At 40.6% G+C, this 13,954-nt stretch overlaps 2 protein-coding genes across 2 annotated transcripts; one reads left to right on the top strand and one right to left on the bottom strand.

Annotated features, from left to right (window-relative positions):
- Window positions 1-207: 207 nt before the first annotated feature.
- LOC131428417 (regulator of nonsense transcripts 1 homolog) lies at window positions 208-5,856 on the bottom strand. Its single transcript, XM_058592365.1, has 5 exons — window positions 5,718-5,856; window positions 5,292-5,598; window positions 4,399-4,796; window positions 2,076-4,336; window positions 208-1,964 (listed from the first exon to the last, which is right to left on the bottom strand). The coding sequence occupies exons 2-5, from the start codon at window positions 5,478-5,480 to the stop codon at window positions 1,438-1,440; spliced, it is 3,375 nt and encodes a 1,124-aa protein (XP_058448348.1). The 5' UTR covers window positions 5,481-5,598; window positions 5,718-5,856; the 3' UTR covers window positions 208-1,437.
- Window positions 5,857-5,995: 139 nt separating this feature from the next.
- Window positions 5,996-7,840, top strand: LOC131431055 (large ribosomal subunit protein mL65). Its single transcript, XM_058596510.1, has 2 exons — window positions 5,996-6,523; window positions 6,578-7,840. Exons 1-2 carry the CDS (start codon window positions 6,075-6,077, stop codon window positions 7,800-7,802), a joined length of 1,674 nt encoding a protein of 557 aa, XP_058452493.1. The 5' UTR covers window positions 5,996-6,074; the 3' UTR covers window positions 7,803-7,840.
- The last annotated feature ends 6,114 nt before the right edge of the window (window positions 7,841-13,954 follow it).

Raw genomic sequence — 13,954 nt, 5'->3', positions numbered from 1 at the left:
CGGAAGTGCATGTACGTTCTTATAATGGAAGTAGCATCAGAGAAAAAAGTAATTACCAATAGTTAACGTCTGAATGAAGACAATGCGAGCGGATGAAACATTTTGCAATCATTACGGGAAAATCGAGTATAATATTTAACTATTCAGATTAAGAAATACAAATGAACTTAATACCAAATATTGAGAGTTTCGGAAAAATAATGACAATTTGTGTGCCAGAAGCAGTTTTATTCGGAAAAGGTGGTACGTCAGTATTATAAATTTTCGATTGTTAGACAACGCCAAACTAGTTAAATTTGTATTTCAGCAATGAAGAATTACCTTCAATTGGTCGTTGGTACTAACTGTTACAGGATGTGTTTTCTTTTTTCATTAAACTCAATGAAACTATTCTGCCCATGAATGCATGATTGATTACAAGGTCTTACAGAAAATGGAATTAACATGCGACAATGGACAGATTTGTGAGAAGTCATTAGATCATTGCACTAGATGGTAGTACATCCCTTTTCCATTAATTTATGATGTTTTTTGTCTATTTCTAATTTCAGAAATGTTATTTGCCATTTGCATAAAGAATTGATTTTCACCAAACTAGCCGTAAGTAGTCATATAAAATATAAAAGAATAATCGCTCACAAACTTAGATGTTGAATGTTTGAGGCGCACGCGTTGGACAAGTGACATAACACTCGCATAGAGACCGTTTTGTCCGAAAAGAACAAAATAAATCGCGTAAGAAAACAAACAATGTAGAGCAAATATGAATTTTGTTAAAGAACGGAAAATATTTTTATCTGAAGAATGATACTCTTAATCTCTCACATCGCCGGGACGTCTCCTATTTATTTTCGACGATTCAACGCTCCTCGCAATCAGATCCTAGAACCGGGAACAGCAGCTACGGTTCCATACCGGTGTCAAGTTCATCCCGATGCATTTTAGTGCGCCTGTTTGAATCTAGCCGAATAGGAGAATCGAACCCCATCGCGATGAAGATATTTGTGTGGAGATTAGTTAGCTAACTGTATGGTTTGTTTCCCAGATTCTGACACTGCTGCCACTGCTTTCAAGGGGAAATAATTCAGTAGCAGCTGCTTTGGTCGCATTAGAGTCGCTCTTCTCTTTTCAGATTCCTTCCCGCCTTTTCTCCAGTTTCCCGACAAGACGACATTGACGACGATGACGGCGCGGGGACAAGCACCGTGATGCATTAGGGGAGATTTCCTGTCCCCTACATCCAAGTGTTGTTCCGTAAGGGTTACGTACAGCTTTACTTGATCTTCCACTTTTAACTTTCGAATACTTTCGTTTGAACTGCGAATTTATGATTTGGCGTAGACGAATTTGCTGTTAGCTGTTTCTTCTGCTTCAATCTGATTCAACGATATTCCCCCGGGCGGCACGCCATCCTGTTCATCCTGTGTGTTTTCTCTATCAATATGGCTGCGAGAACTGATTCGGTGGTAGGTCAAACACCAGACGATCGGCTGCGGCAGACTGACTGGGACCGAACGTGGAATCCTGCGATAGTAGTCCGTCCACCTGTGACTGGTACTCGGCCATGTAGTCCTGAGAGAAGTCCGGTTGCTGCGACAGACTGAAACCCGGTTGAGACATGTTCTGGGACATTCCCTGGGTCAGCGAACCGGAACCGATTGGTCCCGGAGTGTGTTGATTCTGACTGGAGGGTGGACCAATAGGGCGTTGTTTTGGCTTGGTCCCGATCGCACCGGTCACTGGCTTGTTGCGGCGCGCTTGTTTTGCCGCCTGCATTGCCTGTTGTTGCTGGAAAAAACGTGGCGGAACATTCGACATGTTCATAAACATTCCAACCGGAACGGGCATGTTATTGATGGCTGCTTGGGCGCGCTCCGGGGAGATGTAGCTGATCGGATCATGGGTACGGGTGAACATGTCCAACGGAGGATTTCGCGGTCCGTTCATCATGCTGCCGATCGGACCTGTACGGCGGGAGAAAGAAGTTTATTTTAATTGTTAATGTTCAAATTAAGTCGATGACAATGACGTACGTAAAGAATAATAATGCATTGAGATGCTATCAGTCAACTCACCTGGATTGCCAAACGAACTTCCCGAGAAACCGGCACCGTGGCCTCTCTCAAAATAACCCGCCTCTTTTGCGTCGTACATAATTGTGTTCATGAAATGAGAACCAGGGTTTAACGTGTTCACAATCTTTTTCGGTTTCGTAAATTGAATCATAGATTCCTTAAGGTTGTTCAACGATCCTTCGACCAGTACTTTCTTGTCTTTGTAGAAATTCAAAAGATGGTTCCACAGTTGCTGCTTGGACAGAACTTTCGGATTGCCGACTATGATAATGCCATACTTGGCACGAGTTAATGCCACGTTTAACCGTCTCGGATCGTTGAGAAATCCAATTCCCTGATGCTCGTTGGAACGAACGCAGGACATGATGATGATGTCCTTCTCTCTGCCCTGAAAAGCATCCACACTGGCAATTTCGATTTCCTGGTACAGCTTGGAATGCAATGACCCTTGATACTGCATATACTGCACCAAGTAGGCACGTTGTCCTTCGTACGGCGTAATGATACCAATCTGTTCTGGTTTAACGCCAGCTTTAAGGAAACGAGTGGTGATTTTTTCAACGTTCGAAGCTTCGGTGCGGTTCAAATAAGATGTTCCTGATCCAGCAATTTCCTCCTGGCCTTGTGTCACCAGGAAGAACATCGGAGTGTCCGGTGATGGCCATGGAAAATCGACCTTCAATTTACGTTCTTCAGCACAGACCCCATTCTGTAGGCTGCCTTCGTAGAAGAAATTCGATGGAAATTGAGACAGTTCAGGATGCATGCGGTATTGAACTTCCAAACGGAATGGGCGAATTCCCAGTACCACAAGACGTTCGAATAAACTCTGTGACAACCCTGCCTTGGCGGCCTTCTTGCACATCACTACCGGTCCTAGCTGGCAATGATCCCCAACCAGTATCAATTGTTTTGCTCCGAGAACAACGGGAACCATACACTCTGGTTCCGTTGATTGCATCGATTCGTCGATTAAAATTGAACTGAACTTAATACGTTGCAGCCGGGGATCACCAGCGCCGACACAGGTGCAACAGATGACATCAGCCGCTTCCAGCAATTCTCGTTCAGCTTGTTTCTTCAGCATACGATAACGTTTTTCGTCGGACGAACTTAACTCGCCCGTTTCGTCCTTCAGTTGTTGCAACTTTTTCAAATCGGTGTTTTGTTCCATGTTACGAATTTGATTATGCAAAGCCAAGAAACTGACCGGAGAATCAATTGCTTCGCGAGACTTAGCACAAACGCGAACCACTTTCAAGTTTGTGCGATGAATCTTCTCCGTCAACTGATCAACGGCGGTGTTACTTGGGGCACAAACGAGAATCGGTCCACCGTTCAGACGCACCAACTGATAGACGATGGTAGCCGAGGTCACGGTTTTCCCCGTTCCGGGCGGACCCTGAATCAAACTTAGAGGACGCTGCAGTGCATGCTTCACGGCATACACTTGGGAACGGTTCAAATCGGGCAAATTCGGTGCACTGAAATGTTTTGGTAAATTGTTGATACGGAATGTGACATCATCGGAACCATCCTGACGACCGTGTCCCAACAACCGCGAATAGATATAGTTCGAAACGCTGTTGTCATCAACTGCAAACTTTCTTAATGCCATCTGCATGCGATCGAATGATGTTCCCTTCCAGATAAAATCTACCGCAAAATGCGAGGTGCATTCGATCGGCGCTTGATGATTGTGCTTCAATTCAAGACCAACATCTTCTCCGTAATTATCGGGGACTTTTATTACGTGACCTACGCAGCTCCAAGGCTTATGGAGTTCCCCTGTATATCTCAATCTCAGTTCATCACCATGCATCAGCTTCATGTCGCCATCGTTCTTCGCCAAAGTAAAATACGCAATTGTTTTCTTGTTCAATCCGGTGTCCCAGCGGATCTCGATATTCTCCTGTGTCTGGCTCTCCTTCAGACGCTTGTCATAGTCGGCTTCAAGTTTCACCAGTGGACCGAAGATGTTTTGATACTGGTACCCATCTACATATCGGAATTGTACTGGTGATGGTTCCTTGTCAATGCCCGGTTTTTCTAGATCTTGGAATGTGGCATCAACGTTTTCCTTCCACAACTCTTCCAGCTTGTTGATCTGCGCAGCCGAAACCTGACGAGCTCGCAGCTGCTCCTGCTCGGTAGGGACTTTCACCAGCCAAAACAGAAAACATCGATCGGCAATCAGAGGTTTCCACTGTTCCTGGTCCCAGTTCATATCCTTGATGGAGTTCTGAGCAGCACACGGTTGTCTGTCGAATCAAAAGGAAAGGTTTGCAAATGACGGATTCATTAGGATAAAGTGTTCATTTACCTGCACAGCAGTACTACAACCGAGTCGGCCTTGGCAGGGATGAAACCCAGAACGAACACATTCCGTACACCACACGAGTAGCACTCCAAAACGGTCTCTCCGAGTGGTCCATCGCCGTGAAGTGTTACTTCACGGTGCTTGGCCCTAACCAAATGATTCACAATGTGTGATCCGGAAGTGCTACCGCGACCATTACAGAACCACTTCTTGCAAATGTTACACATGACCACAGTGCTCGGTTCGTGGATGCCACAGTAACGACAAGCGTGTGGCGGTAGTTCTTGACTTTTTACCACTGCATCGTCTTCGTCCTCTTCAAACTGAAGCTCCCCGATGGCACTTGTGATACCAGCAACCTTGGACACATCCGAGCCAAGTCGACGGCCGAATCCATTCAGCTGCGAATTTTAAAAAAGCACAATATAAAATTCCTGCAAGAACTCAATTTTTAACAAGAAATCTAGATCAATCTGTGTATTGCTGATAAGTTAGTTAGCATTCACATCTCAGTAGTAACGATAGAAGTCATCACATTAGAAAAGAAAAGAAAAGTAAACAAATCAACAGCTCGAGGTTTGGAATCAGTCTAGCAATCATTACCTCACAAAAAAAAGTGAAGATAAGGTTATGTTTTCAAGACAATGTCAATTACTATTTCGCAATCTTTGTTTATCTGTGCATCGATGACTGCCTGAAAACTGATTTCAACAATCGCTTATCCTACATTTTACGCGACGATTATTTCAAACACGGTTAGGGTTTGAATGTTTACGCATACATCTCGCCTGTTTCTGCCCTTGACTGTGTAGCGCTTGAAATTGTTCATCATTCAAAATGGAAGGCACCCTTATTCTGCATTGGCAAACGGCCAAATGATACATCAAAACACAAACCTGACTACCGGATCCACTAGCTAAGTGCTCCAACTGCGAGGCAAGTGTCTGGCTCTGGGACGGAATGGTAAAATCTCGGAAGTCGAAATCCGTCCCCTGGGTGTCCGCTCCGATCAAGTCATTTTCTTCGGTATCCAGGAACGTCAACGTTTGGGAACTAACGGCTCCATCATAGGTATCCACACTCATCGCCACTGGTTAGTGATGGTGAATTGCGATCTGGTTTCGATTTCGCCTTGGGATATTCCTCTTGCTCACCACTAGCCACTATCGATGTGAGGTGCTTATGCTCACGTCAGTTCTAACCCTGAAAGAAATTCAGAAAAAAAAATGTCATTGAAACAAGAGAATGGCAGCATATTTACAATATTTTTGCTGTACCGACATGCAGTAACCGAACAAACATAATTTCAAACCGAAACTTACCAGAAATGGGGGGATTTTTGCGAAAAATTAGCACTTTATTTTTTTCGCAGCAGCACATTGGAAATGAAAAACGCGATGTTTCTTTTGTCACCGCTTGCTGTACGTCTTTTCAGCGCTAAACCACGACTCGTTGGCTGAGCAAGAGTGAGACAAATGATTTTGACATCTTGTACAGCTGTCATTGTTTCTAAAGTGAAGCGTCGCTTTAGTAAATCGGCGTGTTTCGTCTCCTGAATGTGTATATCAAATACTGGCAACACATCCAAATGACAAACCAAACTCAATCTTCACGGGCAAGCACAATCTTCACTAGAAAAATTGTTTTTAAATTGACAAAGTGAAATAACTCACCCGAAAATGTTATTATCTCGCCTGGGTGGTAATATTCGTGCCACATCTTGGCGTACCACTGTCGGGCGGAATCAGTCTACTCGACCACTCGCAAAACGGGATGATGAGTATAGCGCCAAACCGGAATACCCTCTCATTCAGGAATTGAGCTTCAAAGCAAAAAAGAAACGTGAGGCATTACAGTGGCACGATAAAATTCGACAACTGAGTAGCGTAGAAGAAAAACTTTTTGAAATAAACATGCCCAAGTATTATGGGTACAAGGCACACATGATAACGGATCAAAAATTCCCCTACAACGTTCTTCCACTGGCCCAGTATGCAACTAGAACCTATTTCATTGAAGGAAGTCTGCCGGAAACGTACGGGAAAATCGAAGAAAGTGCTAAAAAACTGCTAGAGGAGATGCGTGTAGACCTAGAAGATGTTCTAGCATTCGAGTTAAGTGGATACAGGTTTGTTTAATTAATCTATATATATTCGATAGTAATTGAATATTTGATTTGCAGGCGCCCCAATACAGATAATCTCTCTTCTGGGAATCGAGAGGAAATTATAACATCAGCGCTTCTAAAAGGCCTCAGCCGTGTTTTGATCAATAACTTATCTGGTGTGTATGCTCATTTGAACGAGGTGGAGTCGGATTTCGATGCTCGGCATGAAGCATTTTGGTTCCTGGGAGGCATCTCACCTCCAGCTCTGGTTCGTAAAATTAAGGAAGGAGTGGAGTGGCAAAAACCCTACGCTAAAGATCCTTATGATCGTAAGATTCAATACGTTGGTAGACCATATCTTGCTTTGAGGCACCGGCATCCACTTGAACCGTTCATCCAAGAAAATCTAGACTCGTTAGATCTAAAACAAGAGAATGTGGAAATTCCCGAGTTCAAGTACGACCCCATCACGATAGGTTACCGAACGGAACAGCGACATGCCACAACAATTCCAGGGTTTTGGCCAGGGGATCAACATGAGTTCGGATTGGTTTCTTTCCAACGTCGAAGCCACGCCCTAGTACGCGATTCTTACTGCACTTCGAACGACCTGCAGGAAGCTTTGCACTCGCAGGGAATTTTGGCAAGCTACGCTTGGTTACTCGGACAAGCGTGCTATCAAGGGTTTTCGGTGTTTAATGACATTACTTATCCGCTTTCGGCACAAACTATTATCACCGATGGTCAAAACTGGTCGTTCTATGCATATCAGCTTAACACAGTTTTATTGCATTCAGATCAGGTCGATTCAAATCCCCGTTTTAACCGTTGCTGGGGAACCAAGGAGCTGAAGCTGTTCGAACACATAGATGAAAATGGTAAAATCCATGGGCTCAACGAAGAGGTTCTGTTGCATTTGATATCCTTCTATGCCAATGTCCCGAAAGTTCGTGAGGGAGTTGAAATGAAACCTTATCTATGTAAAACAGAACCACATGTGGCGAATATAGTGGATGAAAACCGTCGTACATTCATGGAAACGACGTATAAGCATCGTGCCTCGAATCGTCCTCGTCATAGGTTAGAGCCAGAACTTTACTTGTGGGAAAAGTTGTACAAGGTGGATAACAATACAAGACCAATGGAAGCGAAGAGGCGTCCTTTCGAGTTGAACCAGAATATGTATAACCGTAGAATGGATGAGCATGCACTCAAATATATTCCACGTAATGTACGCCCTGATGGGCCTAAAAGTAAACCAAAGTTTGAGGCCACCTATTATCCTAATGTGAGGCGATGATTCCGGAATTAAAATAGAGTTTCGTAAGACTAATTAAATTTGTTTTGTTAATATTGTTTGTTTTAAAATTTGTCAGAAACAGAGTTCAGTGAAGTAGTGGCGCAGTCAACGAGTTCAATTTTGATGGGGAAGGTTTCATGGGACCATGGGACCCAAAAATTACTTCTCTGACATTTGAATCTCATTTTAAATAAACGTATTTGTCATTTGGTCAATAGAACGGTGTCGACTGGGTGCGCTTTTTGCGTTAGTATCGGAATGAGAGGGTGCGAATTGCTTTGTATACAATAACTCATTTGAAACGCGAAAACCTGTTTTAATCCAAGTCCTAAGGATTGATTTGCTGCATAAAATCCTTGCGCCCGGGGCGAGTGCCTTCTTGACTTGTTTGAGTTCAGACAAAATTTAGAGTGATCTGCCCCTTGCGATTTCCATAAGTGTCAAGGGCAACTTTTTTCCATGTCGCATAAATCACACGAGAATTCGATCGGAATAAAACAAAAACAAAATTGTCATTTTAACCAACAACTAAATAAAAATCTAGGGTGAAGTGAATGTTGCATCCAAAATTGATTCTCATGTGAAAGGGTCACCCAAATCGTAGTGGCACTTCGTGTCGATCGCGATGACATCTGTAAGTATTCGCCATTGAGCAATTTGACGTCTCTGTTACTCACACCGATGCAGAGTGCGCAGATCTATTCATATACGAAATTAGAATGTGTGCGAGCCGAAGTCAAATACCGTTTTCGTTTATTGATCAGAGCAGCCCGGAAGCTGACCCAGAGTAGCCAAAACAACGTTTGATATGTTTGTTTTAGCAACCTGAGGTCGCTCTAGATCGGACTCCAATCGCGTAGTTTCGCTCTGAAAATTTTCTCGGGTCGCACCACGCATCCAGCCGAGTTTGTTTATTTTTTTCTTTTTTTCATGAGTTCAGCTGTTTTTTAAAGAAGGACGTATCTTACAAAAGTAAACAAATCGAGGTTCTCTCTCCTACCAATAAATGCTTCAAAATCCTACAATTTTGTCTAAAAATTCGTATTCTACAAAAATCCCAATCTTAGTAATACAAAGAACTATAAAAGGCGAAACTGTCATTCCATCTGTTTACGCAAGTTTCGCCCTCCGTGTTCCATGCCAACAAACAGGGCGATACTTCAATTGCTAGTAAGGGAGGGCGAAACTATTTATTTTCTTTATTTTAGATGGTTACCGAACCTTTTATTACTGGAAATAGTAAAAGAGACAATAAAACTACTCACAGATTTGTCTTAGTAGCGAAAACCAGCCAATTTCATGAAAAATGCGCAAGGGCGTATCTTTATAATTCACACAGCAAGTATAAAAGTAAACAAATCGAAAAAGGGCGAAACTCTTTTTATGTTGATTTATTCAGTGGATATAGAAGGAAAGTGGTAACATTTGCGTGCCTTTTGAAGATAAACTAACAATTCATCGACTAATCATAAATTGATCAGAGAATATACGATAATTTCTAAACACGTTTTGAAACCAAAGTCGAAACATTCATCGATGATTTTCTCCATTTGCTGTCAATGTTAGATTCGCCGTTCTTTGAAAAACAGCTGTTGTTGTTTAGGGCGCGTACCACGTGTTCGTTTTACTCGGAGTCAGAGTAGCCCGCGTCTAGGTTTAAAAACGAAAACGGTAAAAGTTTGTTGTGTGTTCAATTTTACACTGAGGTAAAACATTTCTGACTCATAATCATACACTGCGAAAAATGCATATAGAATTTCGTAAGCTATGAACTAACGAACCAAGTCGAAGATTCTCTTGGCATTGCAGTGTTTTTTATCGCATATATGTCTTCAATTAGGTTTTTTATCGTGACGACACAAATGAACAAGTATTCATCCTTGACAGTTCAGCGGTACTGTTTACAAACAAGTTTAAACAAAAATCGAAGAGCACATCTAAAAACATCATCTTTACATTTTGCAACTAATCACTTTTATTTAATAAATATCAAAAACGAACCGTATTCAATCGTGAACAAATGTTTTAAAACTTTATTTAGGCTATACGGACCATAAATGGTCTGATCCAATTTGTCAATAAACAAACAAAAGAAATTTCTGTTTACAAACAGTACTGCTGGACTGTCAAAAAGTGTTCATCCGATTGAGGTTAGCAGTGACGGTAAAAAACCTAATAATTGGCACGATGCGGCTTGACAAAATTCACTGGGTTATTTCAACATACTCACACTAACATTAACCTATCAACTGCTGAGAATAGCCACACCAACACATTCGCACGTGGATTGGACTATGCAGATTGAGTAAATTTTACACACAGTTTTCTGTGCTGGAACATTCTGACATAAAATTGAAACAAAATCAGCCTCTAGTTGTCTGGTCTTGTCTTAGGCTGCAGACAGAGTGGGTGCGAGAAACTGAGCCGAGCTGGTGACTGACATTAGCAAACTTAGAGTGGGAATCATACTTGCAGCAAATCAACAAGGTCCTATCAGAGTACAAGCCAGAAATCGGCTCAGCTTCCACTCTGACAAGGTTCCTTTGATTTGCTGTAAGTACATTTTCAGGGATGCCAGGTCATTTTTTCAAAAATCAGTGATCAAACCCAAAACCTGTCTGTGAAAATCTGTGACCGTTTTCTGTACCACAATAGCAGTTCAAAATCAATTTGATGAGCAAAAAAAAAAAAAGATCTCACTACCCATTTCCCGTACTATTATAGTAGATCGAATTTAATTTAGTGAGCAAAAAAAAGGTCTCACTACCAACACGCTCTGTACCTTTTTCCTCTACCGCTCTGTACTTTTTGGTGCTAAACTGTGCTCGATTTCCAAAATCTGTGATTTATTCAAGAATCTGTGAAAATCTGTGATCATTTACAGAAATCTGTGTCATTTTAAAAATCTGTGCAGAAAATTCAAAATCTGTGAAACACAGATTAATCTGTGAACCTGACATCCCTGTACATTTTCCGCTTTGATCATCATCAAGCTCGGCTCAGCTTCTCGCGCTCACTCTGTCTGCAGTCTTAGGAACTAACATGTCATTTTTTTCATACACTCAGAAAAATAAGATGGTAACAGCTACCATATGGGAGGTTAGTTAAACCGACGACACGACCAGACACTCCGAACAAAAAGCTAAACGAAAAGTGATGACCCCTTGTTATTGATGGAAAAAATATTTCCAGCAACGCTTTTTTGGTTGCTACGAACTCGTTACCCAGGAAACTTCCTTGCAACTCAAATAAACAAACCGCTTCGCATTTCGTACCAACATCGTAATACTGCTAAGTAAAATCCTGCGTGGAATAATCAAGGATTGTATACTTTTTGTTCATTAGTGCTCACTTATTACGTTGGATTCGATCATGCAAGAAATCGCACAAAGTACGTGCGGTCAACAGACGACGTATCGTCAACGTATCAAGAGATGTACCCAGACATAAAATTTTTCATCTAAGCGTTCTTTTATGGGCAAAGCGCTGGAACTAAGCTTAAAATGCATACGGCCACCTGTGCGAATTGGGTAACCTTTGATATGCTCGAATAACCAAAGCCGCATAAACTCAGGAACCAAGACTCATTTAGAAAGATAGAACCCTATAGCATCCAGAATGATACAGTACGACAACTAATGCGGAAATGATTTTCACATTCTCACGCACAACGAAATGTAATATTGTGCAAAGACAAAAATATTTGACATGTAGGACTACAGCGGGAAAACGGGTATCATATAAACGGGAAACAGAGCTGAAGAGCTGGATACAAAAATTAAACAAGAAAATGAAGACTAAAAGGTACCGTCGCTTCGGAGTCAAACGATCTCGTCGTAGATCTCCGTCTTAAAATCGCTCCTGGCGGTTCGTTGTTGTACTAGTTCGGTGGAACGCTAGATGCTCATCTTCATCTGATTACATACGATTGCTATCCATCACGGAATGAACACTACGACTATCTGCGTATGTTAATTCATAGTATAGTGAAGATATGTTCTTCGGGAGACTTTAGAAATTCAAGTTTTTTTTTTGTTTTTACGATAGTGATAAAAATTACTCTTTTAGCATAACCTCGCTGTTGAATGAATATCTAGCGATAGAAATATATTCCAAAATAACTAAAAATAAATGCTTTCTTAAAACTGTTTTCGAAATATATGGGAGCGATTTCACGCCCTTATTCATCGTGTGAAATCTGCTCCGTTCACTTCTACACAGTCACGTTATCCAAATGCTTTGAAAACTCCTTTCCAGCATTTAAAATTTTCTTGGTGAGCAAGATTAGACCAACTGTTCAAATCGAAGTACTTGATCTACAACGAAAAGGAAAATAGGAGTAGCGTCTTAGCAATATTATGATTCGAAGCTAGTACCTGCGCAAATACCATTTTTATATTTTTCTCCATGCTGTAAATTCTTCTTGCTATTTCGGGGTTTACTGGGCGAATTAAACAGGATTTCGGCATCCGTAATAACCAATCAACCGTTGTTCTTCGATTAAGAGGAAAGAAGGAAGACCTAGTTTAACATGGAAAGAATCATTGAATCAAGATAAAGAAAAATATGTAGACATGACAGAGCAAGGGTGAAGAGAACTTTTGAAAAATAAAAACAATTTGAAAAGAAAAGCCGAAGAAATATACGACAAAAGCAGTAGTGAAATTTCAGATGGAGAATCATCCGAAGAAGATAAAAAAGAGAAAAGGCGTAAACATTGGAAAATGAAGAAATAAGAAATTGATAGCGCAAGGAAATGGAAAATACGAAGTAAGAGGACACAAAAAAAATTTAGATAAGTCATAACAGGTGATATTGGATAAATAGGATAGGAGAATCGGGAAAAAGGGGAAATAGGTCAATGAAAAAAGAGACAGTTAAAATATGAATATGAAGAAGCAAAAGATGAGGGGGAAGTGATAGTCAAGGATGCGGAAAGTTACGTTGGATTAAAGATTTTACAGCGATTATCACACTAAAGGAGATAAAAAAGAAAAAGCTTCTTTGCAACTAGAAAGAAAATGAGTTGTAAAATAAAAAACAGTGGGTATTGGTAGAGATAAAAAGATATGATGAAGATTTTTGAACCAAAATGGCGGTAAATCAATTGATTACGTTTGCACAATTTTGAAAATCTTGAAAACTCGATTATTTGCAAGCCATTACATCACTGCAATAATTGCTCAAAAATTAGAACAACAATTAGTAAAGACATATTAAAAAAGAGGAAAAAAGCAAGAGTAAAGAATTAAGAAAAAAAAACAAGGAGAAAAAACAAAGAAAAAAAAAAACAAAAAAAAAAGAAAAAAACAAACAAAAAAAGAAAAAAAAGAGAAAAAAAAGTTTAATAAAAAAATAGAAAACTATAGTAATACCACAGACTAACAGACATGACAGTATGAGTAAATTCTTATAAAAAATAATTTTTCGTGATGCACTAGCTACACCTATATTGTACTGCGCGAACTATTTACTATCTGTACACCCCTTGTGTTATGTAAAAGTTTTCTTACTAGTTGGTTTCCCCTCGTTTGTCAACACCGATCAGCTGGTTGCAGGGATGCCTGATTTCAACAAAATATTTGAAAATGAATCGTCACAATAAATTATTGGATTACGTTGATAATATATTTAACTTTTTCGCGATGTTGGAAGGTAACCATTTATTTGACTCAACGTTGTTCATCTAGACTATTTTTTATTGTGTTGGTAGTTTTCACCAGAAATTAGATGGCGGCAGACCAGAAGCAAGTAAATATTGTAACAAAACGGGTTCGATTTTGTCTTGCGTTGGAGGATGAGAAATAGGCACAATTATGTATATAGTTTTGGCAATATGTATTAAATCTGTATCCTGCACGACATTCGCATGGACGTATACAAATCAATACATTACAGGTAATTCTGTATGAATGGCAACTCTGTTGGTAAATAAAAAAAATAAACACAGTCTAGATGACAGACATGATGTTTTTGATAGGGTAACGTGGCGCCATCATGACACATGTGAGTACTGTCCCAAATAAAGGAATATTCGAAATGACCGTTAAAATGATTGAAGAATCTAATTTGAGTGTCCTGTCTGTTAGTCTGTGGTAATACATTTAAAAAATGCTCTTGCTCTTGCTCTTGAGATAATCGATGAAAGAATC

Source organism: Malaya genurostris, chromosome 2 (genome assembly GCF_030247185.1).
Source record: "Malaya genurostris strain Urasoe2022 chromosome 2, Malgen_1.1, whole genome shotgun sequence".
Classification (NCBI taxonomy): Eukaryota; Metazoa; Arthropoda; class Insecta; order Diptera; family Culicidae; genus Malaya; species Malaya genurostris.
The sequence above is the reverse complement of the archived record's forward strand: the minus strand, read 5'-3'. Positions and strand labels throughout refer to the sequence as shown.